The sequence below is a fragment of the Neltuma alba genome, unplaced genomic scaffold, assembly GCF_004799145.2.
Source record: "Neltuma alba isolate B1F8T4 unplaced genomic scaffold, ASM479914v2 tig00003187_pilon, whole genome shotgun sequence".
Taxonomy (NCBI): domain Eukaryota; kingdom Viridiplantae; phylum Streptophyta; class Magnoliopsida; order Fabales; family Fabaceae; genus Neltuma; species Neltuma alba.
Window position 1 is genome coordinate 145,717 of NW_021633178.1, and position 26,569 is coordinate 172,285.

The 26,569-nt window shown below is 38.8% G+C and overlaps 4 protein-coding genes across 9 annotated transcripts; 2 read left to right on the forward strand and 2 right to left on the reverse strand.

The window, feature by feature from the left end:
* Positions 1–239: 239 nt before the first annotated feature.
* On the reverse strand, positions 240–614 carry LOC114740820 (protein MKS1-like). The gene has a single exon (XM_028929068.1). It carries the CDS (start codon positions 612–614, stop codon positions 240–242), a length of 375 nt encoding a protein of 124 aa, XP_028784901.1.
* A 2,434-nt stretch (positions 615–3,048) lies between these two features.
* Positions 3,049–7,413, forward strand: LOC114740821 (calcium-dependent protein kinase 20-like). Its single transcript, XM_028929069.1, has 8 exons — positions 3,049–3,317; positions 3,504–4,057; positions 4,996–5,139; positions 5,255–5,407; positions 5,881–5,996; positions 6,561–6,728; positions 7,030–7,254; positions 7,348–7,413. The coding sequence occupies exons 1-8, from the start codon at positions 3,049–3,051 to the stop codon at positions 7,411–7,413; spliced, it is 1,695 nt and encodes a 564-aa protein (XP_028784902.1).
* Positions 7,414–13,608: 6,195 nt separating this feature from the next.
* LOC114740771 (ABC transporter G family member 22) lies at positions 13,609–20,426 on the forward strand. 4 transcript variants are annotated; one of them, XM_028928987.1, is made up of 12 exons: positions 13,629–13,705; positions 13,836–14,023; positions 14,184–14,581; positions 16,647–16,717; positions 17,463–17,698; positions 17,837–17,992; positions 18,097–18,280; positions 18,372–18,680; positions 18,759–19,046; positions 19,137–19,421; positions 19,503–19,610; positions 19,763–20,426. In XM_028928987.1, the coding sequence occupies exons 3-12, from the start codon at positions 14,197–14,199 to the stop codon at positions 19,973–19,975; spliced, it is 2,235 nt and encodes a 744-aa protein (XP_028784820.1). In that variant the 5' UTR covers positions 13,629–13,705; positions 13,836–14,023; positions 14,184–14,196; the 3' UTR covers positions 19,976–20,426. The 4 variants fall into 4 exon arrangements, with proteins under 4 accessions (XP_028784819.1, XP_028784820.1, XP_028784822.1 ...); XM_028928986.1 differs by lacking the exon at positions 13,836–14,023 and having other exon boundaries at positions 13,609–13,705; XM_028928988.1 differs by lacking the exons at positions 13,629–13,705; positions 13,836–14,023; positions 14,184–14,581 and adding an exon at positions 16,913–17,320.
* A 594-nt stretch (positions 20,427–21,020) lies between these two features.
* Positions 21,021–25,841, reverse strand: LOC114740772 (prolycopene isomerase, chloroplastic). Of its 3 annotated transcripts, none has more exons than XM_028928990.1 (13): positions 25,251–25,836; positions 24,464–24,670; positions 24,271–24,370; positions 24,079–24,161; positions 23,930–23,986; positions 23,508–23,660; positions 23,335–23,413; positions 23,069–23,217; positions 22,841–22,975; positions 22,567–22,680; positions 22,022–22,132; positions 21,808–21,916; positions 21,021–21,597 (listed from the first exon to the last, which is right to left on the reverse strand). In XM_028928990.1, the coding sequence occupies exons 1-13, from the start codon at positions 25,746–25,748 to the stop codon at positions 21,524–21,526; spliced, it is 1,869 nt and encodes a 622-aa protein (XP_028784823.1). In that variant the 5' UTR covers positions 25,749–25,836; the 3' UTR covers positions 21,021–21,523. The 3 variants fall into 3 exon arrangements, 2 of the variants coding, with proteins under 2 accessions (XP_028784823.1, XP_028784824.1); XM_028928991.1 differs by having other exon boundaries at positions 25,238–25,303; XR_003739714.1 differs by lacking the exon at positions 21,021–21,597 and having other exon boundaries at positions 21,810–21,916; positions 22,596–22,680; positions 25,251–25,841.
* Between the last annotated feature and the right edge of the window lie 728 nt (positions 25,842–26,569).

Below are 26,569 nucleotides of genomic sequence, written 5' to 3' on the forward strand. Positions count from 1 at the left end.
TGTGGGTGTATGTAAAAAGATGTTTGGATACGTCTTAAAATGCTTTATAAAAACACTTTTTTACAAATCGAGACAAACTCTTACAAATACTTATTTTATATATCATAAAATTAATCATTTTTAAAATTATAATTTGATTTCCATCCAAGTCAAACTGAAAAGCAATCCATGTGCGTATATGATCCTGGTTTGCTTTGATACAAAAGTAGCATAAATAGACAAGGAAGGATGTGGAGAGTTCACACAAAATCCACAAAGTGCATAAAGTCAGTAGAATGGGCATGAGTAGTAGGGCCAGCCCTAGAAGTACACATGAAATGCTCTAACCGGCCGATCTCGTCGCCGGCGTCCTTCTCCGATTCTGGACGATGTAGCGTTCCGCGAGAATGAAGAGAAGGTGTGGAAGATGGTGGTTTCGGATTCCCAGTTAACTGCTGCACCAGACTCATAAATTCTTCAGGCTTTACATGAAACACCTTGGGAGATCTCAAATAAATGACCACCGGCGAGGAACATTGCTTCTTCTTCATCTTCCTGGAGCTCTTGTTCGCCATGAGAGGTCCAGGCCTCGGACCCTGCAACTTCATTCTGATTGCTTCAGACTGCGAATTCATCGTCTTGTGTTTTGTGATATATGATGCTTTTCTTGAATTTGAAGATCCTGATTCGTGTTTTATATATATCTAGAGGCAAGGGAGTGGGGAGGGTGAGACTTTTTGAGCAAGTAATTAATAAGTCTACGTGTTAGTTGACAAAAAAAGACAGGCACTCATGGTCTACTCTGATTTCGTCTTTTTTAAGGTGTATATAGTCTGAGTTTTTTTTTTGGAGCTGTTGGACTTTCTGAAAAGAGGGGAAATTGACACCTTTTGTAAAATTCGCCGGCGGCCCAATGTGGACTTTTGAGAATTGGTGTTCATTCCCGAGTCAAAGTCCCCGGTCAAAGTCATCCTTCGCGGACATTTAATTTTCCTCTTCAGGCCTCATTACGACATTATATTATGCTTGCATATTCTAATTAACGTAATTAATTAATGCGTGACCATTCAAAGCGTTGTTCTTTATTATTATTATTATGGATGATTGATTAGTCCACTTCTCTTTTTGAGAAATTCAACCGTGGAGGTTTTGGTTAAACTCTAGATATTCAACTTAAACCGTATAATTTATATAATGATAATATTTGCTTATTAATCACTCAATAAATTTCACTGAAACAAGTAATCAAGCTAGCTTTGCTTGATTGTTCAGTGAAATATCCATTAAGTTGATGAATTCCGAGATAATTAACGGAAGAAACTGTTATCTTTCAGAATAAACTGCTACGCGAACAGAAGCATTGATATGGTATTATTTGAAAAACCAGTAGATTCAGTTCCTGCATTCTCAAAACTGACACGGTAAAAAGGTTGACAAAAAAAAAGACGGTAAAAAAGCTAATTAAACACGATGCATGCTAATATAATTAATCTAATTTAAAATGTATTATGGGAAGTAAGTCAAAATATTTTATAAACCTATTACGGGGGGAATCCACATGCTGCGAAAGGCATATATATCGATATTTAATTAGAATGAGTAACAAAAAGTCAAAACCACAGAAAGGCTTCAGACAAATGAATTGATGATTTGAACAGTTCAAATCCCATTTTGGCTTTCTCATATTTTTTTGCCATTTTTTAACCTGAGGTCATTTTTATCGATGACGTGTTCGTATAAATGTAGCACCCCGAACATCTATCGTATGAACAAATGCGTTTACACTCAGTTTCGCCAGTTTTCTTCATATCGAGCCATCATCAAACCTATTCAGAAATCTTTTTTCATTTTGAAGTGAATCACGCCCTCTATCTGCATATTCACAGTGTACCAGGCACAAATATAAGATGTTATAATAACGAGTGAGCGAGAGGATATAATAATAATTAAGAAGAACAAAGGACGAACAGTAGAGACAAAAATTTGAATCAAGAGTTTAACGTTTAATTAGAAATGGATTGATGGGCCCATGCATGGAACAGTTCGTAAAGCATATTCATAATTAATTTAGATATAAAATAAAATTATATTATGTATACATTTGAGGCGTGTTATGGCAGAAAAAAGCAAGTGATCACATGCGAAGAATTAGTAACACAATGTCACGTACGTTGTGACTCTTGTACTGCATGTGTTGCATGCATAGTATCGTGCCAAGCTTGAGTTACATTTTTTGTCAATCAACAATTTGAATGGTTAAAATTCATGTATTATACTCCTCCGGTCCTTAATATAAGACCCATTTAACTAATTTGATTATATTAAGAAAGTTAGGTAAGTTAGTTAATAAGAAAGAAAGTGACACATTTTTCCTAAAACACCATAATTATATTTCTTAATACCCCCTCTCCCTCTTCTATTTGATTGTGGTTGAGAGAATATCTATAAGGGTAATTTAGAGAAAATTGATAAATATAAGAAATGGGTCTTATATTTAGGACCAAAATCAACTCAAGAATTGGGTCCTATATTAAGGACCAGAGGAGTATATAGATTATTTAAGGTATTTTGAAGCAAGCAAACTTAATATTAAAAAAATTAAATATGTGATATTGAGTTGTGCGTGGAAACAGTTTTTTTTTTTTTTAATATAACTAGACCCAATTTAGAAATGAAAATTTTACGTGCAGATTTATTTTATGTATAAAATGCTGATTTTTTTGGCATGCCAGTCGTGACAATGTTTTCCTTTCCTCGATTATTATTAATAGAAAATTTTCCATTCTTCTCCAAATATTCAGATTTTACGTCAACGATTATCCTTCTCATTGATTCCGTTTTGACATAATTGCTGATCGATTCATACATTGTGCGGATCCTGGAGCTCGACTGAATGCGAACATTCATATTGTTCAGTTGCAATCAGGATATCCAGAATCGATGATGTTTTCTTGGACGGAATTGTTCATTCTAAGCCCCCGATTTTAACGTCAATGGAATCATCGGAGATCAATCTGCGCATTGGGATTCACAAAAGGCCGTGGAGAACGCCGCTAAGGATATAATTTGATGGGCAACGTCTGTGTGGGACCTAACGTTGGTGGGAATGGGTTCTTGCAATCGATCACGTCCGTTTTCAAGAAAAACCCGCCGCCGGAGGGCAGGCTCCCGGCACCTAACGCCGACAAGGACAATAAAAGCACGGAAAATGCTGGGCCTGATTCATCTAGAGATTCTGACGCTCCAAAGCAAGTTCAAAGTACACCACCTGAATTGATGAAAATTCCCAGTGATGAAAAACCATCACCACCAGAAGCCGAAAGGCCTGCTAAACCTGAGGTCAATGACCCTACCTGTAGTACTGCTGATGCTGGGGAAGATTACATGCCTGCTCAGCCGGAGGTGGTCAATGACCCTCCTCCTAATAAGACTGCTGATGCTGGGGAAGCTGAAAAGCCTGTTAAGCCGGAGGTGGTGGTCAACGAAGCTTCCTCTAGCAATACCGCTAATGCTGGTGAAACTACGAAACCTACTCATGTTAAAAGGGTATCGAGCATGGGACTTCGAATAGAAACGGTGCTAGGGAGGAAAACTGAGAATATAAAGGACTTTTATAGTCTGGGGCGGAAGCTTGGACAAGGGCAGTTTGGGACAACATACTACTGCCTGGAGAAGTCCACTGGAAAAGAGTTTGCTTGTAAATCCATTCTCAAGAGAAAATTGAACACACAAGAGGATATAGACGATGTCAGAAGGGAGATTCAGATAATGCACCACTTGGCCGGTCATCCCAATGTGATTCAGATAATTGATGCTTATGAGGATGCTGTGGCTGTTCATGTCATCATGGAACTCTGTGCTGGTGGAGAGCTTTTTGACAGGATCATACAGAGAGGGCACTACACTGAGAAAAAGGCGGCCGAGCTTGCAAGAGTAATCGTCGGTGTCGTGGAGGCATTCCATACTATGGGGGTCATGCATCGGGACTTGAAGCCAGAGAACTTTCTGTTCGTCGGCCAAGAGGAGGAGTCACAGCTGAAGACAATAGATTTCGGGCTCTCGGTGTTCTTCAGACCAGGTATGTTCATGATCATTATTCACTTTAATAGTTGATTATTCTTGATTTATTTCTATGTTGCCCTTGAAGCTGATTAGGGATTCGCATCGTTATTGACCTAATCATATCGATTTTTTTTAAAATTATTTTCATCTACTGCTAATGAAGACAAGTGAGGACAACTAGTTCACTTCATTGGCCTTTGCCGTTGCCCACATTTAGGGTATGTTTGGCTCAATGAGAGGAAGGGGAGGGGAGGGATTTTAATGGAGGGGAGGGGAGGGGAGGGGAGTGGAAGGATTTTAATATCACCTTGTTTGGATTTATAAAAAAAGAGGGGAGGGGAGGGAAAAATATTTTAATATGGACAATTTTGCTCTTATTTTATTTAAGGCGTGGGCATAATAGTCACAACATGACAAAATATAAACATAATGGTCACAACATGACAAAATATGAACATAATGGTCATAATATGACAAAATATTGCCTTTTCCCTCCAAATCCTCCCAATTTTGGAGGGGAGGTTGAGGAGGGGAGGGGAGGGGAAATTTTAAAAAATTTTCCCTCCCCTCCTAAAATTTGTGTGTTGCCAAACAAGAGAAAATGATTAAATCCCCTCCCCTCCCCTCCCCTCCCCTCCCCTCCCTTCCAAATCCCTCATACCAAACACACCCTTAAAATCTTCCCTGTTTTAATCTTCACTAAATCAATTAAAAGAAGACGCCATTGGCTGCAAACAGAAATGATTAAATATGGTTACTCATGACTTTTTTTTCTTGCGTGGGGCCATTAGCACTCTTGGTTATCTATTCTCACCCCCGCTCAAACTAATCATTTCAAATGTCCTTATTCTCCCCCAAATGCGACAGAAAATCACAGTTTTTATAGTTGTTCGGTGCACTTATGTTGAATTGAATATTTTCTACTTCAGATTGAGAAACATATTGAACTTTCAGGTGAAACATTCACTGATGTGGTTGGGAGCCCCTATTATGTGGCCCCTGAAGTTTTGCGGAAGTTCTATGGTCAGGAATGCGATGTCTGGAGTGCAGGGGTGATCATTTATATCTTGTTAAGTGGAGTTCCCCCATTTTGGGACGGTGAGAGCCCTACGCCACCTACTCTGCAATCTTAACTTCATTGCAATGCGAGTTTGCCGTTTGTTAGGGTGTATTAATCACAAATCAATTTCTGATGTTCCTTATTTTGGATCAGAAACGGAGCTAGGCATATTTGACCAAGTTTTAAAAGGAGAACTTGACCTTGTCTCTGAACCATGGCCCAGCATCTCTGCAAGTGCAAAGGATCTTCTTCGGAAAATGCTTGTAAGAGACCCTAAGAAGCGACTATCGGCACGTGAAGTTCTTTGTGAGTAACCGCGCCTTTGTGTCGATATATGGTTTCATCTAAAGTGCAGCTTGTGATGATAGTTTACATTCTTTTCTTTGATTTCAGATCAGTTTGATCTTTCATGTGATATAATTTTTCTGGTTATACAGGATTATGCAATGTAGACAATAATAAATTTACAACACCAAATCATCTTGTTAGTAACTTACTCAGTTTCAAGCTGCTCTTATGTGCATATTACTACCTCCGATTTTAATTATAAGATTTCATTTATAGTCTACAAATAAGGTCTTATAATTAAAATCTGAGGTAGTATAAATGAAGAGGTCTTCTACTTTTAAACAGAAGAATATTCAGAGTTGTTTGCACCGTTGCGATTCTTATCTGATTATTCTCAATAACTACCATATTTCTGTTATTTTTGAAACATATGCATCTTCAGCTTTGAATAAATAAGGGCACTAAGTCTAGCTTCTTACAATCACGTGCAGGTCATCCTTGGTTCCAGACTGAAGGTTTTGCTCTTGAAAAACCACTTGATTCTGTTGTTTTAACTCGTTTGAAGCAATTTTCTGCCAGGACCAAGCTCAAAAAGCTCGCGATCCGAGTAAGTACCTGCTAGCTATCTAAGAATATACTTATCCGATGCCACATGGAAATCTTGTAAATAATCTTGTACATTTGCTATGATGCTGTTCAATCTGCATGTGTGGAATATAATATTATTTGCACTTATAAGAAATTCCAGAATAATGAGAACTCAAGACACAATGAGATTTTCAGATTGAGCTATGCTTTTCTAGAGAAGTTCTCCAAAAACTGTCTCCAAAAATGGATCATATTTGCCTATTGCCTTATTTCTTAAAGCATTTATCGTTTGAAGAATAAAGCAGACACTGAAAGTAGGGGGGTAAACATTTGAATTTTTCAATTTGGGACGAAGTAAGAGACAGGTGCTTTGTTCAGTGAATGACAGCTATTAGCAACCCTGGCGGTATCACTTCACAGAGCTAGGATGTGCTTTGAATTGTCTTCTTAGCGGCTGTACTAATAATGCTTGCTTAGTTGTTTAACATAATTGGTAGAATAATGCTTCCATATCAAGTCCCTTGGAGATTATTCTGACTGCTGTTAGTTGTTATTTGTTTGCGGAAATATTCTCTGACAACAGATAATTGCTGAAACTCTGTCGGAGGATGAAATCGCTGGGTTGAAAGAAATGTTCAAGATGATAGACGCAGATAATAGCGGACAGATCACTTTTGAGGAAATGAAAGTCGGTTTGGAGAGAGTGGGTGTTTCCATGAAGGATTCTGAAATTAATCGGATAATGCAATCGGTAAGCGTTGGCGTGAAATGCAAATTACCATCTCATCTGTATTTAAGCACGCCTGTTGTCTAACAAAGATGAGTAAAGCCAGACATGGGAGAAAACATTTCTTGCTTCGTTTTGAACATTTCAGAGAGAAGTCATCTTCCAGTGAAATTATATTCCTAATTGAGAGTGATGTCAACTTGGCAGCTTGGATCTTGAGTTTAACCAGCCGGACGATATGGATGCACTGTTTGTGTTCAAACCAATAGATTGGCTATGAATTCGATCTATGATAATTAATGCTGCTTCTTTCTTTAAACTTCAGGTAGACTTTGATAATAGCGGTACAATAGACTACGGTGAATTCGTAGCAGCTATGATTCAAGAAAACAAGGTCCAACAGGAGGACCGTCTATATACTGCCTTCTCCTATTTTGACAAAGATAACAGTGGGTACATTACGCGAGACGAGCTCCAGCAAGCGTGTCAACACTTTGGTCTGCAAGATGTTCAGTTAGATGATATAATCGCCGAAGTTGACCAGGATAATGTAATTTGTTCCTTTGCCACTCCCCCGTCGCAAGGTCACCCTGGATGTTATCATTTCTATATATAACTTCAGATTTATTTGTTCTGTTTTCAGGATGGGCGCATTGATTATAATGAGTTTGTTGCAATGATGCAAGACTGTGGTGTCGTCGAGCATTAATCAGCCATGTGATGACTTGATAGATATCTCTCAGCTTGCATCCTCTCTTCCCCGGGGCAGATTATATAAGAGCAGGCCCTTGTATAAACTGGGGAGAAGGTGGGTGGGTAATCTGCTAAGTAGCATATTTTTCTTGTCATTTGGGGAAAAAAAAACAAAAAACAAAAAACAAAAACAAAACAATGTTCCGGTTAATACGTTTCTAGCGCATTAGATGACGGTTTTACCTCTGAATTTGTAGCTGTTTGCCCCCTTTTGATGAGGTGATCGGGTGGGGTGGTGTTAATTGTCAAACATATATGAATATAAGAACTGTCAATATGTATTTTTACCATTCTCTCAGTCAGGCTCACAAACTAAGCAGCCTCTGTAGCCTATGTATCCTGTTGTATTGATTCCACTTGTCTGTTAATAATATTTCATATTCTTGGGGTACCTTGCATACGCTTTAATCATCTTCTTTTTCTTCTTTTCCTAATGATTTCTAATTAATCCTTGGTCTTGCTTGTGATGCCGCTGCTGTGAGTTTGATAAGTACAATGTGTTAGTTGTTGGCATCTATCATGGATATATAACATGAGGAATATTGCATTTATCAAGTTCGTAGCGCATGTAGCCTACTCTGTTGTATCAATTCATTTCATTTGTTAATCACTACATACCTCTTTATAACATCAATTTTTACTATAAATTAGATTTTATATTAAGGACGGAGTAGTATTAAATTTAACATACTTCACATTATTCACAATAGTTGACTGCCTGAGTGATTTTTTTAACGAGGAGCTACTGGGTAAGCGTTGAATTATTAATACGAAACAGGAGTCAACTTTGAAGCAACACTGGCTATGTGTGACCTGTTAAAGCAGGTCCGTGTATTTCAGTCGGCGAAGAAAGACGACATGGTCCATAAAACCAATGGTCTATATGGAATAGCTGTATAATATCATTAATTAAAGGGGTTGGTTAGAACAACCATTTATGGAAGGCTCGGTCAGTTAACGAATTAACTGTGTATTGCAGACACCAGTGAAGGTGATAACAACCGTAATGGATTTATTCCTCACGTGCAAGAGTAAGAGAGAGAACACACAAAAGTGCTCATGAATCACGATGTGCATCTGCTTAACCTCAAACCTGGAGACTGAAGAAGATTATGAACCAGCAACGTGTAAGCAGCCAAATTGGCGCTTCATATATCTTTCATATGCATATCGTTGGCCTTTTTGATCCAACCGGAATACCTATTCTCTTTATCTTTTTGCATCGCTCAGGCACATGACACTTTAACCAACACACGCCATCTTTTTAATTTCCCCGATTGATTGGAGCTAATGTTGCCCTATCATCCTTCCCTTCTTCCAAGAGAAAAGCTTGATCTCCTCATGTCGGTTTCATCTTCATCGTTTTATGGTCCAAGCATATGAACGTAGTTAATTAAAGTGTATCTCATGCATTTCATAGAATTTTCAGGCCAGGAAAAAAAAAACATTTCATAGAATGTACTACCTCCGATCTTAATTATAAGAGCCAATTAACTAATTTGAGAAAATTAAGAAAGTAAGTTGAGTTAGTTATTTGCCCTAAATAGGTGTTGTCTTTCTTAAAATATCCTTGCTAATCAAGTGTATGAACTAGAACTATCATTGCTAGAAGGGCTACTTTGAAAAAAATGTATAAATATGAGAAACAAAGTGGATTAGGATTTTATATTTATGACCAGAATAAAAGTCAAATAGAGTCTTATATTAAAGACCGAAGGTAGTAATTAAGATGAAGCTAGTCCGCGTTATCCATAATTTGTTATTAACGTCACATCCTACAATCTTTATCAATGTAATTGATTGACTGGTGATTAGTTTGGGTTTTGAAATTTTGTAAAAGACTGATAGATGGGCAGATGGCAGACAGATTGAATGTAATTTGACAATTTTATCCATTTTTTTTCTATTTTTCTATATTCATCACAATCCGCTGTCACATCACATCATATGATTCAATTAGTTTAAAATAGAACAGTATTTATTTGGCATAGAGGGTGATTAATATGCACAGTGACAGAACAACACGCGTCAAAACAGATGGTAAAGATTATTTTACATAAAGTAATAAACTGAGAATAATTACCCAAAAAAGACTGCAAAGGTTAATAAAGCTAGACCAAGAAGTATTGTTGCGACGTGATGATGGACCGATCCCAGCCAAGTGGGATGGAGGATAAGGGATAGAGGTTGAGATATGCCTTTTTGGATGATTGATGGCTCCTGCCTTTTTGTAGGCATGTGCTCTGTTTTTGTGTGTTCTGTGATGGTCCAGCAGCTGGATTCTCTTTTCCTTCACCCCTCCCTTTCTATTTCCTTCTTTCTCATCTTTATCTATTCCTCATTCCATATTTCGTTTTCTCTGTACCATATTCATGTTATTTAAAACAATCAAGGAGTGTCGATATATTCTTATTTTATTATTAATAATAAATTATAAATTTGCTTTTGAAAAACTTGTTTGGTCCATGGATAGCGAAAACACATATGTTATGTAGAAGGGGCTAAATTGGCGTGATTAATCAGCAACAGCGCATACTTTGAAAAATTCTACTGTCCATTTCCGTTAGGTTGGAAATGAAACAAAAGCAAAGAAAGGATCCAAAAACGTGAAGGCGAGGGGTCCACGTGGAAGGCCGTCGGAGAAGACGCGGCCCTGCGGTGGCCACGTGTACGAGGAGGATCCGAGGTGTCGTCGGTGGATTTAGGACGGCACACGTGGCGGGCAAGGAAGGATATGCTCCGCTTATGGCCATGGGCGCACTTTCCTTTCTTTTTTAGCATGCACAGATAATGAAAGGAAAAATGATTAGTTAATTCGAAATTAGGGAGAAATTTGGGTAATTGGAAAAAAGCACTGTCACTGAGTGGACCAAAGCGAGACAACTGTGTCTGTCGCCATCATGTCCTTGTCATGTGAGCTTCCCGCCCACTGAGGGCACCGCCCACTCCCATTTGCTCGCATTCAGATTTCGCCCCGCGTTCGTTCGTTCATTCGTGATTTGCTTTCGCTTCCCTCCCTGATCATTACATCATCATTATTAATTAATAATTGAACTGCGCCCTCAGTGAGAATTAAGAGTGGGATTTTTTATTTTTTTTCTGGGTGGGATGGTGGGACAAGGGCGGTAACACGTGGCGAGATGTGGCGGAGAGAGGGTGGCCAACCATGAGGCGCCAGCACAGCAAAAGACAGTTAAGGGTCAGAGAGCTTCTTTTTCGTCAGAACCACCAAACATCTCCTTTTGGCACCCACTCTCCCGTCCGCCACTCATCTCTTTCCCTTCTCAGTTTACTTTATTGCCCTTGCTTCCCACCCTCGTTCTCAGCTCATCAAACCACAATCTCCTGGGTTTCATTTAATTTTTATTTTTTTAAGTTTATTTTAATTTCTCAAATTCTAAAATTTTTTAGTCCATCAAGTGTTATTCTGTCTAAAATATTAATTTTTACAATTTAATAAAAATTTAGACTATTTTATCTCTTGAAAAATTAAAATTTATGATTTAAAATTTAAAGAATTAAAATTAAAATTTGTGCAAACTTAAAATACCAAAAAACATATTAACTCCTAATAATATTATAACATGCGAGCCACATTTCATTTGCACAATAAGGTATTGTATCAATCTACACTAGTGATCGATCACTTTCTCCTATTCCCTTTCTGCTAATGAAAATTTTCTCTCATCTCTCTCTCTATATATATAACTATCTCAACAGAACCAATGAGAAGTGATTAACTACTAGGTTAATATAATTTTTGTTCTATCAAATTTGTTTTTATTTTGATTTTGGTTCTTTAAATTTCAGACCATAGATTTTATCCCCTCGAGTTTATTTTCATTTAAAACATTGATCCCCGTAACTTAGTAAAAATTTGGACCATTTACTAGTTGAAGCAAAACTTATGACTTGAAATTTGAAGGACCAAAACCAAAATGAAGATAATCCTGAGGACTAAATATTATATTAAGCCTTAACCATACACTACCTTTGATCCTTTATATAAGAACTTGTTTGACTTTTATTTTAATCTTAAATATAAGATCCTAATCCACTTTATCTCTCATAGTTATCCTTTTTTTCCCTCAATATAGTCCTTGTAATAATAATAGTTTTAGTCAATACACTTGGTCAATAAGGATATTTTAGAAAAGAAAACTCCTATTTATTATAAATAATTAACTTAGCTTATTTTTTAATCTATTCAAATTAGTCAACTAGTTCTTATATCAAGAACCAGAGATAGTATTTGTCTAATATGGTTTTTAATTAGTTGGCTCAAACGGTAATTTGTAGCTATCACACACTAGTAGTAGTAATTAAAAATATGGGTGTCAGTTGTCTTTAACGGTAAAGAGTCGCCCTCAAATTTTAGGCCGTGAAAGAGTAAATTTGTTTTTTTATACATATATACATGTTCTGCGCATTAGTGCGCGCCCATTTGTTTGGAGGAATTCGAAGAAAAATAATTACCAAATGGCAATAAAACTTAGGAGTCAATTTAATTTGGTTAGACATCTCTCGAAAGAGAAATCTGAAATCCGGGGATGGATGCTGCGTGTCGCATTCGTATTCCTATATAGGCCAGAAATAATCTTTTTACGAGGCGCATTTAATTATATATATAGACCGCTATAAATGATCTCTATATATTGATATATTTGTCCATCAAATTTGTGGAGTACTTTGTTACGGAAAGTTTGAGAATTAATGTCTACATATTCACACACACACACTCACTAGCGTACCAGCTTTGATACTCGAATTGCCCCAAGCTAGAGCTCGTACTACGTACAAGAAAATAACGACACAAGTATATGTTGGATGTGTATGGGGCTGAAGCTTTGAAGCAAGCTTCTGCGAAATTTCGCGAACTGATGGGCGCGTACGAAGGGGGGCAAGTGAATTGAAATCAAATCAGCATCATTTAAAATGGCGATAAAAGGCATAATGACGATCGAGAGGAAGAAGCTGAGGGCAAGATATCGTCATGCAAGGCTCATAGAATTGTTAACAGGAAGCAGACGCGGGAGAGAGCTCTGATCCAGAACCAAAACGTGCACATCTGATTGCATGCAAAACTCCAAAGTTGATAAAAAAGCTATTCCCTGGTGGATAGGTAATCTCGAATTTGAAAGGCAAAGGCCTCTTTCTCCCCCAAACATGCAGGGCCCTTCAAGTGGCCTTTAATTTGTCTGCATTATATGGCCACTTCATTAGCCGGCACATGAGCCACAAGCCGCCCCCGCATAAGGTTAAGCCTCTTCATTAACACCAAAAGTTTGCTTCTCCATCTCCACCACCTCAAGCTCCAACTCTCTAGTATACTATAGAATAACAGTAACCTTCAACGTCCTAAATCCTCACTACTTGCATGCAAAATTAGCGTCTTGTTAGGCTGCTGCCACGTGTACGGCCATGATGGCCCCCTCTTGTATGAGAATTGCTTGTATCACTGTATTCGTTCTTCTCTGAACCACCCTCAGGACACCACAAGTCAGACTAAAGCTCTGTTTGGATGCTCCAAAACCGAGGTTTCAGAAGCACTTTTTCGCAAAACGAGGTAACCTCCTCCACATATTTACTTCGTAATCCGTAAAAGCACTTCTGAAACCATATTTTTGTTTTTATCCAAACACTCCCTAAGACGCTTATTTTCTTCTCTGGAGGCTGCATCTTAATTGAGATCCTATTCTATTTTCTTCTGTTGTTTTTTTTTTTCAAAGCAGGAAATGATATAATCATAATCATTTCACTCTGCTAATATAAAAAGTTATATTCTCGTTTAAAATAAATATAACAAAACGAATTAAAATCTATATAAACTAATTAAATTGGCTGCCAACAGTTTAGATCATGTTTGAGATAAATACGAACACATATTCATCATAAAGACATCATGCATATATACATATTTACTCATATATATTGATGTCATGAAGAATATTGGGGACGGACTCCCATCCCCATAAGTTTGATGTGCGCGTGATGTGTCAGATCAGTAGTCCATTTCTCATCACAAATATTAAAGATGCAATTATATATAGAGAAATTATATTTGTGAGGAAGCATAAGGGTAATATGGTAACTTGGTGGGCGTCCGGAATTAATTGCCCCTTTATAAGGGGGCGGGATGCTCCACAGGATGGGGCAAGATCATTTCAGCTGCGCGCTGGCCTCTACAAACATATATATCACAAGCTTTTCTCTCTCGAGGTCTTCTCTTCTACTTTGGCACTGAAACGGTAAGATCCATGAATTCTCAATGATCTTTCTCGCAAAATACTTCAAAGTTTCTCTTTTTGATTTTGCGCATCTCCTTTTTCACTGATCTAACAGTTATTTCATTATGTATGGCCATCTATCTTCTTTCAGTACTCCTGATTCCTGAAGTACATTTTTGGTTCTCCAGCTCTCTTCTTCTGCTAGTCCTTTCATCCTTATCCTCTCCCCGAATTTTATATACATAGACTAACAGAGCAGCATTCATATTCTTCCCTCCTCTTCCCTCTCCATCTCATATGGAGGGAAAATAACAATGAAACAAACATATTTATTTTCGGGTATGTATATGTAAACGATTAATCTTTATGCTGGAATGTTATAGTCACACTCAGAGAGACACCAGAAAGTGTGTCTGAGCTAGTGTCTGTGCGTGACATATATTGGCATTCTGGAGTGTAGATTGAATGGATAAAGAGATTTTGGATTTGGTGGTGACAGGTGAGAGTGGGTGATGATGGAGAAAGCAAATACGTCCGGGGGGCTGGCAAGAACGAGATCGGACCAGCTGGTGGAGTCTCTGAAGGCGCAATCTTCAAGTGAATCGATGGGGTTGGTGGTGGAGCAGGCAGGAGCCGGGGGCGCCGGAGCCACTCCGTCGAGGAGGTCAAGTCGTCGGATGACGGCGGCATCGCCGGGGAGAAGCGGAGGAGGGAAGAACACGCACATAAGGAAGTCGAGGAGCGCTCAGCTGAAGTTTGAGCTGGACGAGGTGAGCAGCGGCGCGGCTCTTAGCCGAGCTTCGAGTGCCAGCCTGGGCCTTTCTTTCTCCTTCACCGGTTTCACCCTTCCTCCCGACGAAATCGCCGACTCCAAACCCTTCAGCGACGACGATATCCGTACGTTCCTTTCCCTTTCTCATCACATGTGCGTGGGTGCGTAATTCATCCATATATTAATTTAGTCGCATTCATGTGGTTTTGTTCTAGTTATATATACACAACATTGCATGGACGAGGACACCTTATTATTGACCTTCATTTAAGGCTGCTATACGGCTAACAGAAATGGAGTCTGAAATTACTATTATATCTGGGAGATAGATTTCCAGTTCTGGGGTGATATGATCGGGATTAGTGGAGGTGAGGAGGGTGTCTGGGTAATATGCAAAAGAAGGCAAAGCGGCAAATTAAATAAGGGAGTGCGTTGCGTAGCGTAATTTGTTTTTATTAGGAGGCGCTAGAAAGTACAGTCGCTAGTGGTACGTGTCCGTGACTGTGATGAGTGCCGATCGCCAAAGCAAAATGAGAGGTTGCCCCAGTTAGGTCCCAATCGGGTCCAGGGCTCACCAAGTTGCAGCCAACAGCCCGTGATTAACGGTCCAAATCCTAACGATGAGTGACTCTTCCTCCTTCCCGCCTCCGAAAGTCGCAACACAGTACTTCTTTCTCACCCACCTTGCTTCCTTCGTCTCCCTCCCCTTTACTGCTTCTAATTTTTTTTGCCTTTTATACAAAATATATCATTAATTCATAATTAGCTTCGTTTTCCATCTATCTGCACTATCTGTTGTATTTGTATAGTTATGATTATTGCTCTGTGATATTCATTTTTTGCTTTCATTTTTAGAAATAAGGGGACTAACATTTATTTCACATTCTTACAATTATTTTGATGGTTTAAATTCGCAATCTGAAAATCTTTAAAAAGTTGTTTGGTGTCAGTAGGGTTGTAAGTCCTGATCCAGCAACCCTACTTTGCCATCTTATATTTTAGGAATTAGTATAATCATCAACATTAATTTAAAATACATTGTGAATAGTGATTATTTATTATGGAATTTATATTCTATATTAATATTATTTCTAACCAACTATCTATAGTATCTGCAAATTGCCAAATTGTAAAAATCAAGACTTAATTGATTCTTTGGACCCCCCATAATTAAGTCCATGGACCCTTACTTGACTCATTTGGACAACCCATGCTGCAAGCGGGTGATTGAAAATGTTTGACTTTCTAATTCCCCGAGATGACTTGCGGCTAATTATGAGCTCATTATCGGACAAGGAACAAACTGAGGTCATCATATATCAAGAGTACTACGTATATTATACTAAGAAATAAGGAATAATGGTCTGGTGATCATATATATGATATTTACATTTAATTAAAAAAAAAGGTGGTGGCCAGAAATAAATTAAAAGGCGAGTTTATATGTCGATCGATCTGAGAATCCATCATCATTTGAACAGCAGAGCTCATTTATGTCACAGTTTATGTTTATTTTAACATTACATTTCTCCTTTATAATATCTTGTATACATGTCCCCAAAATAAATCACATCCCCTGCTCATAGTTCTTCGCCCTTATTAGGATTAATTTTTATTATGTCACTTTCCGATCATGCATCAAGGTCCTATACGACATGGCAGAAAACTCAACAAAACTTCGCCGTATTAAATTTACGTTACTGTTGTTGACTCATTTATGAAATGACATTCCGAGGAGAATCCCTCTTCTCACCGGTTCACGGTCGCGTGGGGGACATGACCCCATTTATGATGAGGACATGGTCCTAAACGACGAATAGGTCGCACTTCTGGGTCCTCACGATTCTACTAGTTGCACTACTCTTGTGTTTGTTCGCCACTTCGCCTCCTATTTTATGGGAGACCACCTAGCCTTCATGGCTGGTCCCTTCATTAAATCTGTGTTTGACTTTTTTACGGCCTTGTCCAATCTCCATGACCTGGTCCACGTCGTCCCCCTCAACAAGTCTTTCAAACATCACACATATATATGTCTCCATTTTTGTTGAAATTACAAAAAGTTCTGTCAATGTTAAACACTGCTTAGTTCATAAATAATTAGTGGTGAAGGAGGAGCTTCTTTCATCTGCTTCATTTATATTATGCTACACGAGAAAAGTTTGGTTGGTCACCTAGCTATGGATATTGCAGCGGAGGATATTGAAGCCGGAGCCGATAAACCAAAACTTCAAACAGAACCCACTCTGCCCATTTGTCTCCAGGTAAGGACATTTTTATACGTGTGTTAAGTGACTTACTGGTTCGTCTCCTTTAATATTGATTATTCCCCGTCTGCATGCGCCTATATTCAAATGTTAGATATAGATGAACGTAGCTTAACGTCTGCCAGTGTTGAAACATTGAATAGCAGCATGCAACTATTAATTGATGTGGTGCTGCATTATGTATTTGGGCAGGCAAAGATGAGGCTTCATTTAGCGATCAACGTCGCCAAATAGAACATACATGGCTTGCTTAGCAATATAGCATGGCCAGGTTCAGTCTTGTACGGAGTCTCGTTTCGTAGGACATTGACGTACAAGACCACCGCCCCCTTCTTTCTTGCTTGACCATCCATCAACCAAAATTAGTGCACTACACATATTTGTGTGTATGTATATATATGTGTATATGCCTAGCTTTGGTGTTGAAAAAAATTTTAAATTGCTTGTGGGTGTGCCTAGAACAGAGATGCGGGCATGTCCACGTAAATTTCTCACACACTTGAAAGACATATAGGGCCCATGGGTGAATGAAACTCTGCTGGTTTTGAGGCTTTAGCCATGAGAGTGAGGCTGTTAGACATGGTTTTGCTGAGAAGAAGGGTATGCTGTATATATGGATAGTTAGATGACTATTTTTCTTCTTCTTCTTCCTTTTTTTCCAAGTTGTCTTGGTGGTTTTTTGAGCTCAGTTTTTACGCTCTCGTTAATTAACGAAGTTGAATTACTGTGCTGTTATTTGCAGTTCAGGGAAGTCGGTTACAAGGTGGTGATCAGAGGCATGACAACGAAGGAGGAGAAGGAGATATTGAATGGGATCACTGGTTGCGTCAATCCAGGAGAAGTTCTGGCTTTGATGGGTCCTTCAGGAAGCGGAAAGACGACTCTCCTGAATCTTCTTGGAGGCAGGCTAAGTCAGCCCACTGTAAGTGGCTCCGTCACTTACAATGGGCAACCATATTCCAAGTTCTTAAAGAGCAGGTACTTGGAAACTGGAAAAAATTAAAATTGAGAATTAAGAACAAGCTCATTGATTTATAAAAAGATAAAGGCCCTGCCATCGGGACTAGTTTTATCCCAAACAGTACACTATCATGCTCACATACTAGTGACCCGCAGGATTGGATTCGTGACTCAAGATGATGTTCTGTTTCCTCACCTCACTGTGAAGGAAACACTGACGTACGCAGCACTCTTGAGACTGCCAAAGACAACCACGAAGGAGCAAAAGGAAAAACGAGCTTTAGATGTCATTCATGAGCTTGGGTTGGAGAGGTAATTTCTTAACATCCGTGAAAATTAAAGACCAATATCATTGTGACCACAGGTCAGATAATCATATCAAAGTCAATCATTATAAATTGTTTTTATGGAAAAAGGTGCCAAGACACTATGATAGGCGGTTCTTTTGTCCGTGGAGTATCTGGTGGAGAAAGGAAGAGAGTTTGTATTGGCAATGAGATCATAATCAACCCTTCTCTTTTGTTTCTGGACGAGCCAACTTCTGGTTTGGATTCTACGACAGCCTTGAGAACTGTTCAGATGCTACAAAACATAGCAGAGGTACGTGCTTGCTCCGAGCCTTTCGTTCATTACAAAAGATTCACCAAATGACTCTGCCTTTATCACTAAGCTTCAAATCATAATATGGCAGGCTGGCAAAACAGTAGTGACAACAATTCACCAGCCATCTAGCAGACTGTTCCACAAATTCGATAAGTTGATCCTTCTGGGAAAAGGGAGCTTGCTTTACTTTGGAAAAGCATCAGAAGCAATGCCTTACTTCCAATCTATAGGATGCTCACCTCTTATTGCCATGAACCCGGCAGAATTTTTGCTGGACCTTGCCAATGGAAACATAAATGATGTATCTGTACCATCAGAGTTAGAGGATAAAGTACAGATGGGAAATGCAGCAACTGAAACCCGGAATGGGAAACCATCACCTGCACTCGTACATGAGGTAACTTTTCATTAGCTTCAATATCACTAGAGGGCAAAAAAAAAAAAAAAAAACTGACTATAGATGAATCTCATGCAGTATTTGGTGGAGGCCTATGAGACTCGACTTCCAGAAACAGAGAAGAAAAAGCTAATGGATCCTATCCCCCTTGATGAAGAAGTGAAGACCAAGGTTTCTTCTCCTAAAAGACAATGGGGTGCGAGCTGGTGTGAGCAATATTCCATACTATTCTGGAGGGGAATCAAAGAGCGGAGACATGACTATTTTAGCTGGTTGAGAATCACCCAAGTTCTGTCCACTGCAATCATCTTAGGATTACTTTGGTGGCAATCGGATGCCAGCACACCAAAGGGTCTTCAGGATCAGGTAAAGTAAACTTTCATTAGTTCTCAGACTTGACATGGAGCAATAAATTCCACCTTCCAAGTTATAAACCTAAACCTTTGTGGATTGCAGGCGGGGCTGCTTTTCTTTATTGCTGTGTTTTGGGGATTCTTTCCGGTGTTCACTGCAATATTCACCTTTCCTCAAGAGAGAGCCATGCTGAATAAGGAACGTGCAGCTGATATGTATAGACTAAGTGCATACTTCTTAGCTAGGACCACGAGTGACCTTCCATTGGATTTGATATTACCGGTGCTTTTCCTCCTTGTTGTTTATTTCATGGCTGGCTTGAGAGTGAGTGCAGCTCCCTTTCTCCTCAGCATTCTCACTGTTTTCCTCTGCATCGTGGCGGCTCAGGTATTCATTTCTACCAAGATTTTATATGATAAACCGAACATATAAAGTGTATCATTGTAAGAACTGATGTATTTGAAGCAGGGACTTGGACTTGCCATTGGTGCTACACTAATGGACTTGAAGAGAGCAACAACTTTGGCTTCAGTTACTGTGATGACCTTCATGCTGGCTGGAGGATTCTTTGTGAAGGTAAGAACAATAATTGTTCTTCAAGTTGCAGCCACGTAATTTCTCTTATAGTGCCACCAATACATATGATGGTCAAGAAATTGAAGTAGATGATCTCAGCACTCTAAAATGTGGAATAGAAGTAACTAACACGTGCTCTTTAAATTTTGCAGAGAGTCCCTATATTTATATCTTGGATTCGATACATGTCATTCAACTACCACACATATAAACTTCTACTGAAGGTGCAATATGAGCATATAACACCAAGCGTAAACGGGATGAGAATTGACAGTGGTTGGACGGAGGTGGCTGCTCTGATAGCCATGGTTTTTGGTTATCGCTTCTTGGCTTACCTTTCTTTGCGACGGATGAAACTTCAGTGAATTTGGAGCTCAGAAGTTGAAACCGTCCATGCAACTATAAAGAGGCCTGAGCGCTTCCACTCTCCTTGAACGAGTCAATATTGAATGAAGGAACATGACAAAGTGCTAAGTTTGGGCGAGAGAGATTTCTATTAATCTCTTTTATAATTTGCAGTGCTGTAGTTCATGAGAATTTTGAAGCGCTAACAGGCCTGCTCGATGATATCTTGAAATATCAGTAGATCGATGATTCCAGAGATTTTTATTATTTTCCAATTCTGAAGATTACGCAGCTCAGGCAATCAGAGACCTTTGGTATTTTTCAACTTTAAATGACTGGTGTTAGTTCAATTCAGCTTAAATGATCGTTCCGCGTAAATTTTATGCAGTGCCCCCTAAATACGTTAAACAAATTGAGTCGAACATTGCGATTTTGTAGTGTTACATGAATAATGACAATGGCGTTTAACAACCCAAAATTCTTTAACGGCTGGCTGTAAATGCGAGGGCAGCAACCCACCACCATATGTGAACCTTCAAAATAAGGTCGTTATCACAGAGGAGTGAACAACTCCTTGCTGCGTTGAAAGAGAAACGTGGGAGTTAGATGATTTGTTTGTCGTACCAAATCATTCATAGAGGATTCTTGAAAGATTCCCTTCTCAAATTTAGATCTCCTCCTTAGGCTTTCTCTCATTTTCTTCTCCTCGCCCTCTCCCTTTTTCAACTAAAAATTGAACGACCGAAAGTCAGCACTCTTATAAAACCATTACGTCTTTCTTTTTTTTAAAATAGAAGTCGGGGTAAGTGTCTGGTTCTGGAAATGTTAACAACATTGATCGACCATCAGATTCCAGAGCACCAAATTACACTGGCCCAACTGCTAGCCAGATTCTTTTTACCCGAATTGAGATCTTAACTCTAACAGACTTTGGGCGGTCAAAACTCAAAAGTGAGCGAGCTTTATCAATCAGGATCGGCTCATAAACATACTAGTCAGAATCAACATTCCTTGGTCCACTTATATGCAATATGGATGACAGTCATCAATAATTTTAAAAAAAAAAAAAAAACTGGAGCGGAACCATTTACACGAAACAATCCAATCCCAGACCCCCAGCAAACATTAAAAAAAGAAAAGAAAAGAAAAGAAAATGTAAACAAGAGCAGGAGAAAAATCAATACAAGTTATGTAAGAGAAAATTGGGCATAAATTCTCCCTAGTCTGCCTGCAGATAGAATTCCAATGTTTTTCAGTTGCCGTCAGGGACAGGTTGCTTGCTGATTCAAAAATAAGGACCCAAACTATAGACACACACAAACTCAATACTCTTTTGTCCCCCAAAAAAAACAAAAAAAAACTCTCAATCACTTGATATCATTGTTTTCCTGTTACAGATAAATTATTTTAAAACATTTCCTTTAAATTTCTTTATCCTGAGAAAGCTCAGGAGGTTTCTCTAGTTAACTTTTGTGCCTATATTCGCAGAAGAGCATGCTGTCACTAAAGCAAGCTCGTTCTACATAATAATGATGATCCTGTATCTAAAACTGTTCCTTTGTCATGTTTCATGCCAATGTTCTTAACCAACCAAGCAACCGAAGATGCATGGCATCCAACACTGCTGACTTCTTCTCCAGCCCTGTGAAACGAAAGAGGTAGAAAAATGCAAGTTATTTTTAAGACATCCACCAGTCCCAGTAGCATTTCAGCCATGAAACGCAATGTATAATGCTTGCAAAGATTCAAATTGAAGTATAAGCCTTAACTAATATTCAAACATAGAAGATTATCGAAACGTTTCAAGCTAATGTCAAGCCCTTTATGCATTCAAAGGATAGCGATAGCTCACCAATATCCGCAGCCACTCGGTGAGCACACATAACTCCTGAAAAGGCAACTGCAATAACGCCTTGTCCAGGGAAGCAGCTATCACCAACACAGTAAAGACCATCTACGCCCTGTACATTTCATCATCATATAGGGGGATTTAATTAGTGAGCTCGATAAGCATAAATAATGTTTTAAAACTGAAACTGCTAGTTAATTTGTTTAAGTGAACCTACTGTGGTATTAAATGGCATTCCCAATAACCCCTTTGGAATGCTGCGTGGCATTGGTCCATAGGTTCCCTTGTCACGGGCCAGGTATCTCCGGTGTGTCTTTGGTGTCCCCACCTACAGTGACTTTAAATTTTAGAACCAAACATATAATCATAAATGGTCAAAAGCCAAAAACTACAGGAAATTCTAAAACAATGACTTCAACAATTCTCTCATCAATCTAATTGATGATCCAAACAATTAAGCTAGCAGAAAGAATCATGTGTGTCTCGCCTAAAAAACGAGTGAGAGGGGTTCCAAAATGGTTTACAGAGTATTTACCAGAGACCATAGTTAGATGCATCATATCTGGCTGGTTTCATATTATACATAAAAAGATCTATAAACCCAACGTAAATGTATCACCAAAATGAGATAAAATTTAAACTAAAATTGCCCGCCACACATAGTAAAGCAAGCAGCCATATGAATGAAAAAGGTCTCTGGTTTGCTTAAAAAAGCAGAATAGCAGCAAGATTTGTTAAGAAATATGAGATCATAGCTTGCACCTCCATAAAATCTATGGATGATCCGAGACCTGGAAACAATTTATTCTGTAGTCTGCTTATAATTCGATCTGCTACAAGCTGCTTCTTTGCCTCATATTCTGATCTTGAAATTCCCTGGTGTAGAAATAACTAACCTCTTGAAATTCCAAATTGATGTTTATGTTAATTAGTTAAGAAAAAAAGAAAGACAAGGGTAGGAAAAATCAGGTGTTTTTAAATATCATATGAGAAGCAAGTTTCCAGGTTTAATCTGCCAGTATTCCGTAGTGCCTACCTCCCAGTCCTCTATTGAAGATGTTGTGAATATATGAAGAATATGCCGGCCCTCAGGAGCCAATGATGAATCAAGAACAGTTGGTATACTTAAGAATATACTTCCATATGGCTCCTGCAATCTGGCCCAGTCACTCTAGAGAAGGAAATAACAGAAGACGTAAAGTGGATTATTCTCAGTCCAAAACTAAGAGTATCAACCAGTTGAGTTGATGGCATTTCAGATTACCTCAAGCACAAAATGGTGGCAATCCGTATCTGGTGGCAAAACCTCAGCTTTAACTCCCATGTGAATTGAAAGAAAAGAAGGAGCTTTGACGTAAACTTTCTGGAAGTTCTGTTCTTCTTTTGGAATGGCTTCACCCTTTAGTAATTTTCCTACAAGTCACCGGTTGTAATTAATATCAGTAAACAAACAAACCACAGCAACACAAGAAACGGCAAGATAGAAAATATTAGCAGACAATGACTGAACAAAATTTGAACTAAACCAACCAAAGGTATCCCATCTAGTAGCATTTGATATTATGGTTTTGGCAAAGAACTCCTTGCCATCTGAAAGCTTCACACCTACCTGCAAAAGACAAAGCATAATTTCCAAAAACAAAGCACATCCTTTCTGAAAATATCTTTGTTGGTTCTTTACTTCTTCTTTTTTCCTCACTTACCGCTTTGCCCTGATCCACTATAATGCCAGTGACGTTTGCCTTGTAACGTAGCTCACTACCCTGTTTAACCAGACCTTCTGCTAATGATTTTGCAATCCCACCAACACCCCCAACAGGGTAGTTAATTCCACCAAAATGTCGGTCACAAAGAACCTGGCAGCCAAAAAATATAAGCAATGGAGGAGGGGCATGAAAGGAGGAGGAAAACAATGAAATTATCCCTATTTCTTGACAGTAATGTTTGAATTTATCTGTACTTCCAGAAGTGCTACAAGGACAAGAAGCTATAGATGCTTATCCAAATTCTAGTCAGTTTCACATATTGCTATCTAGTAAGCAATGAAGAAATATGATACGAGAAGCTACAAGAAGTACAAAGAAAGAATTCCTTGCAAATGCAGACAGGTATTTGAACAGTTTACCATGCTAGCATTGATCATTGGTGTCTGCAACGCATTGACTGTGCTCACAATGAAACACTGTAAACAGAATTTGCATGGATGATACCTATATCAATAATGTGCCAGTAAAATAAATTAAATGAACTGTTGACGGGATCAAGTTGCATTACCTCTGCATCTATGAAAGACAATAATTGTGGATCTTGAATGTACTTTCGAGCAATGTCTCCAGCATTTTGGGGCAAATAATACGCTGCTAACTAATAACATCATCAGAAAGGTTGATGGACAAACCGACAGAAAATATTAACAGGAGGTGGTGGGGACAAAATCACATGTCTTGCAACAGTTAATTGAGTTACCTAGAGTTAGGCATTCAAGCGGCTTTTGAAAAAATTGTCCAAAAAGGTAGAGTGGCTCCTCGAGTGACTTCAGTTCCAGTGAATTAAGGGAATTGAAAATCTAGCCACCATGCATATAATATCTTAAGTTATCAAGTACAAGTAGAGACAGAAATGCCTTGAGGAAGTTGCAGTCACTTCAATAAAGACAAACCTTCCAGCATTCACCGTAGAACTTGATTATACCGTCCTTTTCGTGGGGAAAGTAACTAACGAGTTCTTCAACGAATTTATCATATTCTCTGTGCACCCGAACGGAAAGGTTATTGGGTAGATGGAAATGGACAGTTGTTGGATCCGGTATCACCTGCATCTGACAACCAACTGCTGCCAATGCTTGTGTTATTAAATTGAGATTACCCTGCCCAAGTTTGAGGTGCATGACTGTGATTAGCCTTGAAAGAATACCAATTAAAGCAGGAAGAGAGTTTACAAATTATCCAACAACACTGCTTGAATATTTTAGCCCACGGCGGTTCTTGGCTCAGGTATTCTTAGAAATGTTAGCAAACTGAAGTTATTTTAAGCTTGATAGATCACAACACCATGCTTTCCTCAAACATCTCGTGAGATGCTTCAAAAAGGAAATATCTTTCCCCATATAAGTACATGAATTTTTTCGGTAATATGGTGTAATTTTACGTTAGGTTCATCCCCTCCAAACCAAAAAAAAAAGGATTCAGGGGTCTTGTTCAATATCACTTGTTAATCATGGAATGGTGGTACGGGTACAAAGTATTGTTCATAATCTGCCAAAAAATAAGCTATTTATTGATAAATAGGATTATATTTATCGTGCATGGCAAACTGGCGACCAAAGCAGCAGCAAGTCCCTCATTAGGAGCGAATTCACATTTCCCCAATGTGACGTTCAGCCATTCACAAAGAAATTCGTAGTGTTAAAGTCAGCAGAACGAAAATGGAAAACAAGTAAAGCTGACCTTGTCACTGAAACCAAACATGACCGAAGAGCCAACATCAAAAGTATAACCATCCCTCTGGTAAAACCCGGAGCTTCCTCCAGGAATCACGTATTTCTCCAGAACCAAAACTTTCGCACCCTTCACTGCTAGCTGCGTCGCTGCGACTAACCCTCCAATCCCAGAGCCTATCACAATCGCATCGAACTCCTTCTTACTATCCACCAGTCTCCTCGCTCCTTCAGTATCCGTGGCTCGTTCGAAATTTGGCGCCAATTTGGAGGACACCCTCAATCCTACTTTTCTGAGGTTGGCCCGCAATTCTCCAGAGCGAGAAGCTTTTAGAGAATCACCCGCCAAATTTGATTGGGTCTTGCATTTAAAAAAGAACGGAAGCTTGTAAGAATTGAAGTTCGGAGATTGAATTATAGGATGGTAACTATGAATTTGGAAAGTGCAGCTGGGAGGCTTAAAAGAAAACCCATGCTCGGGAACGGAGATGAAAGGAGAATTGATCATGGTGAGTGGGTCGGTTTCACAGAAAATAGAGGCGGACGTGGAATTGTTTTCTGCTTATGTAGTGGGGATAGCATAGTGGCTTAGTGGTTTAATATTTGGCGGCTTATTAGTGGATTCCACTCTCTGGAAAAAAAAAAAAGATTCCTCCCGGAGAAGACAAAAAATTTTCTTCTCCGAAACTCGCTTGAAGACGATAAATGCTTGAGAAAATGTTGTTCATTCATCCTCAGGTCGTAGCCTCGTAGCAATTGTAGAAGCTACGCGACTTTAAATCAAATTTGTCTGCAGCTTTCGTCAAATCTAAATGACACTATTTGCTATTTAAAGCTTTACAATTATGATTAAATTACCGCGACTTCAACCTGATTCCAAAACAATTTTTCAGATGTGAACTCAATTGATTATTAAGAAAATTTAAGTAAATATTTACAATCTTATATTAGGTGGTTAATTGAGATTAAGGGGGTGTTTGGATAGAAACCAAACCATGGTTTCAGAAGTGTTTTTACGGATTACGAAGTAAATATGTGGAGGATGTTACCTCGTTTTGAAGAAAAGTGATCCTGAAACCTAGGTTTTGGTTTTACCAAACACCCCCTAAACCCACAATAGGGAAAGGTGAGCAGGAAAGCACATGGTATGGTAGAGCCGAGTCTGTGTTTAAAGAAGACAAAGCCGCGCAAAAGACAGTGAAAGTGAAACAGAATAGTTGGGCCTGCGCCATGCACTTGGTCGTTGCCGAATAATTGTACTCGTAAGACTTCAGGCCCATGTACTTGGTCGTCGCCGAATAATTGTAGTCGCAACTCGCAAGATCTCGT

What these genes read in the sequence shown, in the direction of transcription:
- LOC114740820 (XM_028929068.1), bottom strand. Translation starts at nt 614, where the DNA reads ATGAATTCGCAGTCTGAAGCAATCAGAATGAAGTTGCAGGGTCCGAGG.
- LOC114740821 (XM_028929069.1), top strand. Translation starts at nt 3,049, where the DNA reads ATGGGCAACGTCTGTGTGGGACCTAACGTTGGTGGGAATGGGTTCTTG. An exon ending in CTCGGTGTTCTTCAGACCAG is followed by an intron (nt 4,058 to 4,995) that starts GTATGTTCATGA and finishes TTGAACTTTCAG; the next exon opens with GTGAAACATTCACTGATGTG. An exon ending in AGTTCCCCCATTTTGGGACG is followed by an intron (nt 5,140 to 5,254) that starts GTGAGAGCCCTA and finishes ATTTTGGATCAG; the next exon opens with AAACGGAGCTAGGCATATTT.
- LOC114740771 (XM_028928986.1), top strand. Translation starts at nt 14,197, where the DNA reads ATGATGGAGAAAGCAAATACGTCCGGGGGGCTGGCAAGAACGAGATCG. An exon ending in CTTCAGCGACGACGATATCC is followed by an intron (nt 14,582 to 16,646) that starts GTACGTTCCTTT and finishes TGGATATTGCAG; the next exon opens with CGGAGGATATTGAAGCCGGA. An exon ending in CTGGAGGATTCTTTGTGAAG is followed by an intron (nt 19,611 to 19,762) that starts GTAAGAACAATA and finishes TAAATTTTGCAG; the next exon opens with AGAGTCCCTATATTTATATC.
- LOC114740772 (XM_028928990.1), bottom strand. Translation starts at nt 25,748, where the DNA reads ATGATCAATTCTCCTTTCATCTCCGTTCCCGAGCATGGGTTTTCTTTT. An exon ending in TCTACGGTGAATGCTGGAAG is followed by an intron (nt 24,371 to 24,463) that starts GTTTGTCTTTAT and finishes CATGGTGGCTAG; the next exon opens with ATTTTCAATTCCCTTAATTC. An exon ending in TGTCTTTCATAGATGCAGAG is followed by an intron (nt 23,987 to 24,078) that starts GTAATGCAACTT and finishes TTCTGTTTACAG; the next exon opens with TGTTTCATTGTGAGCACAGT.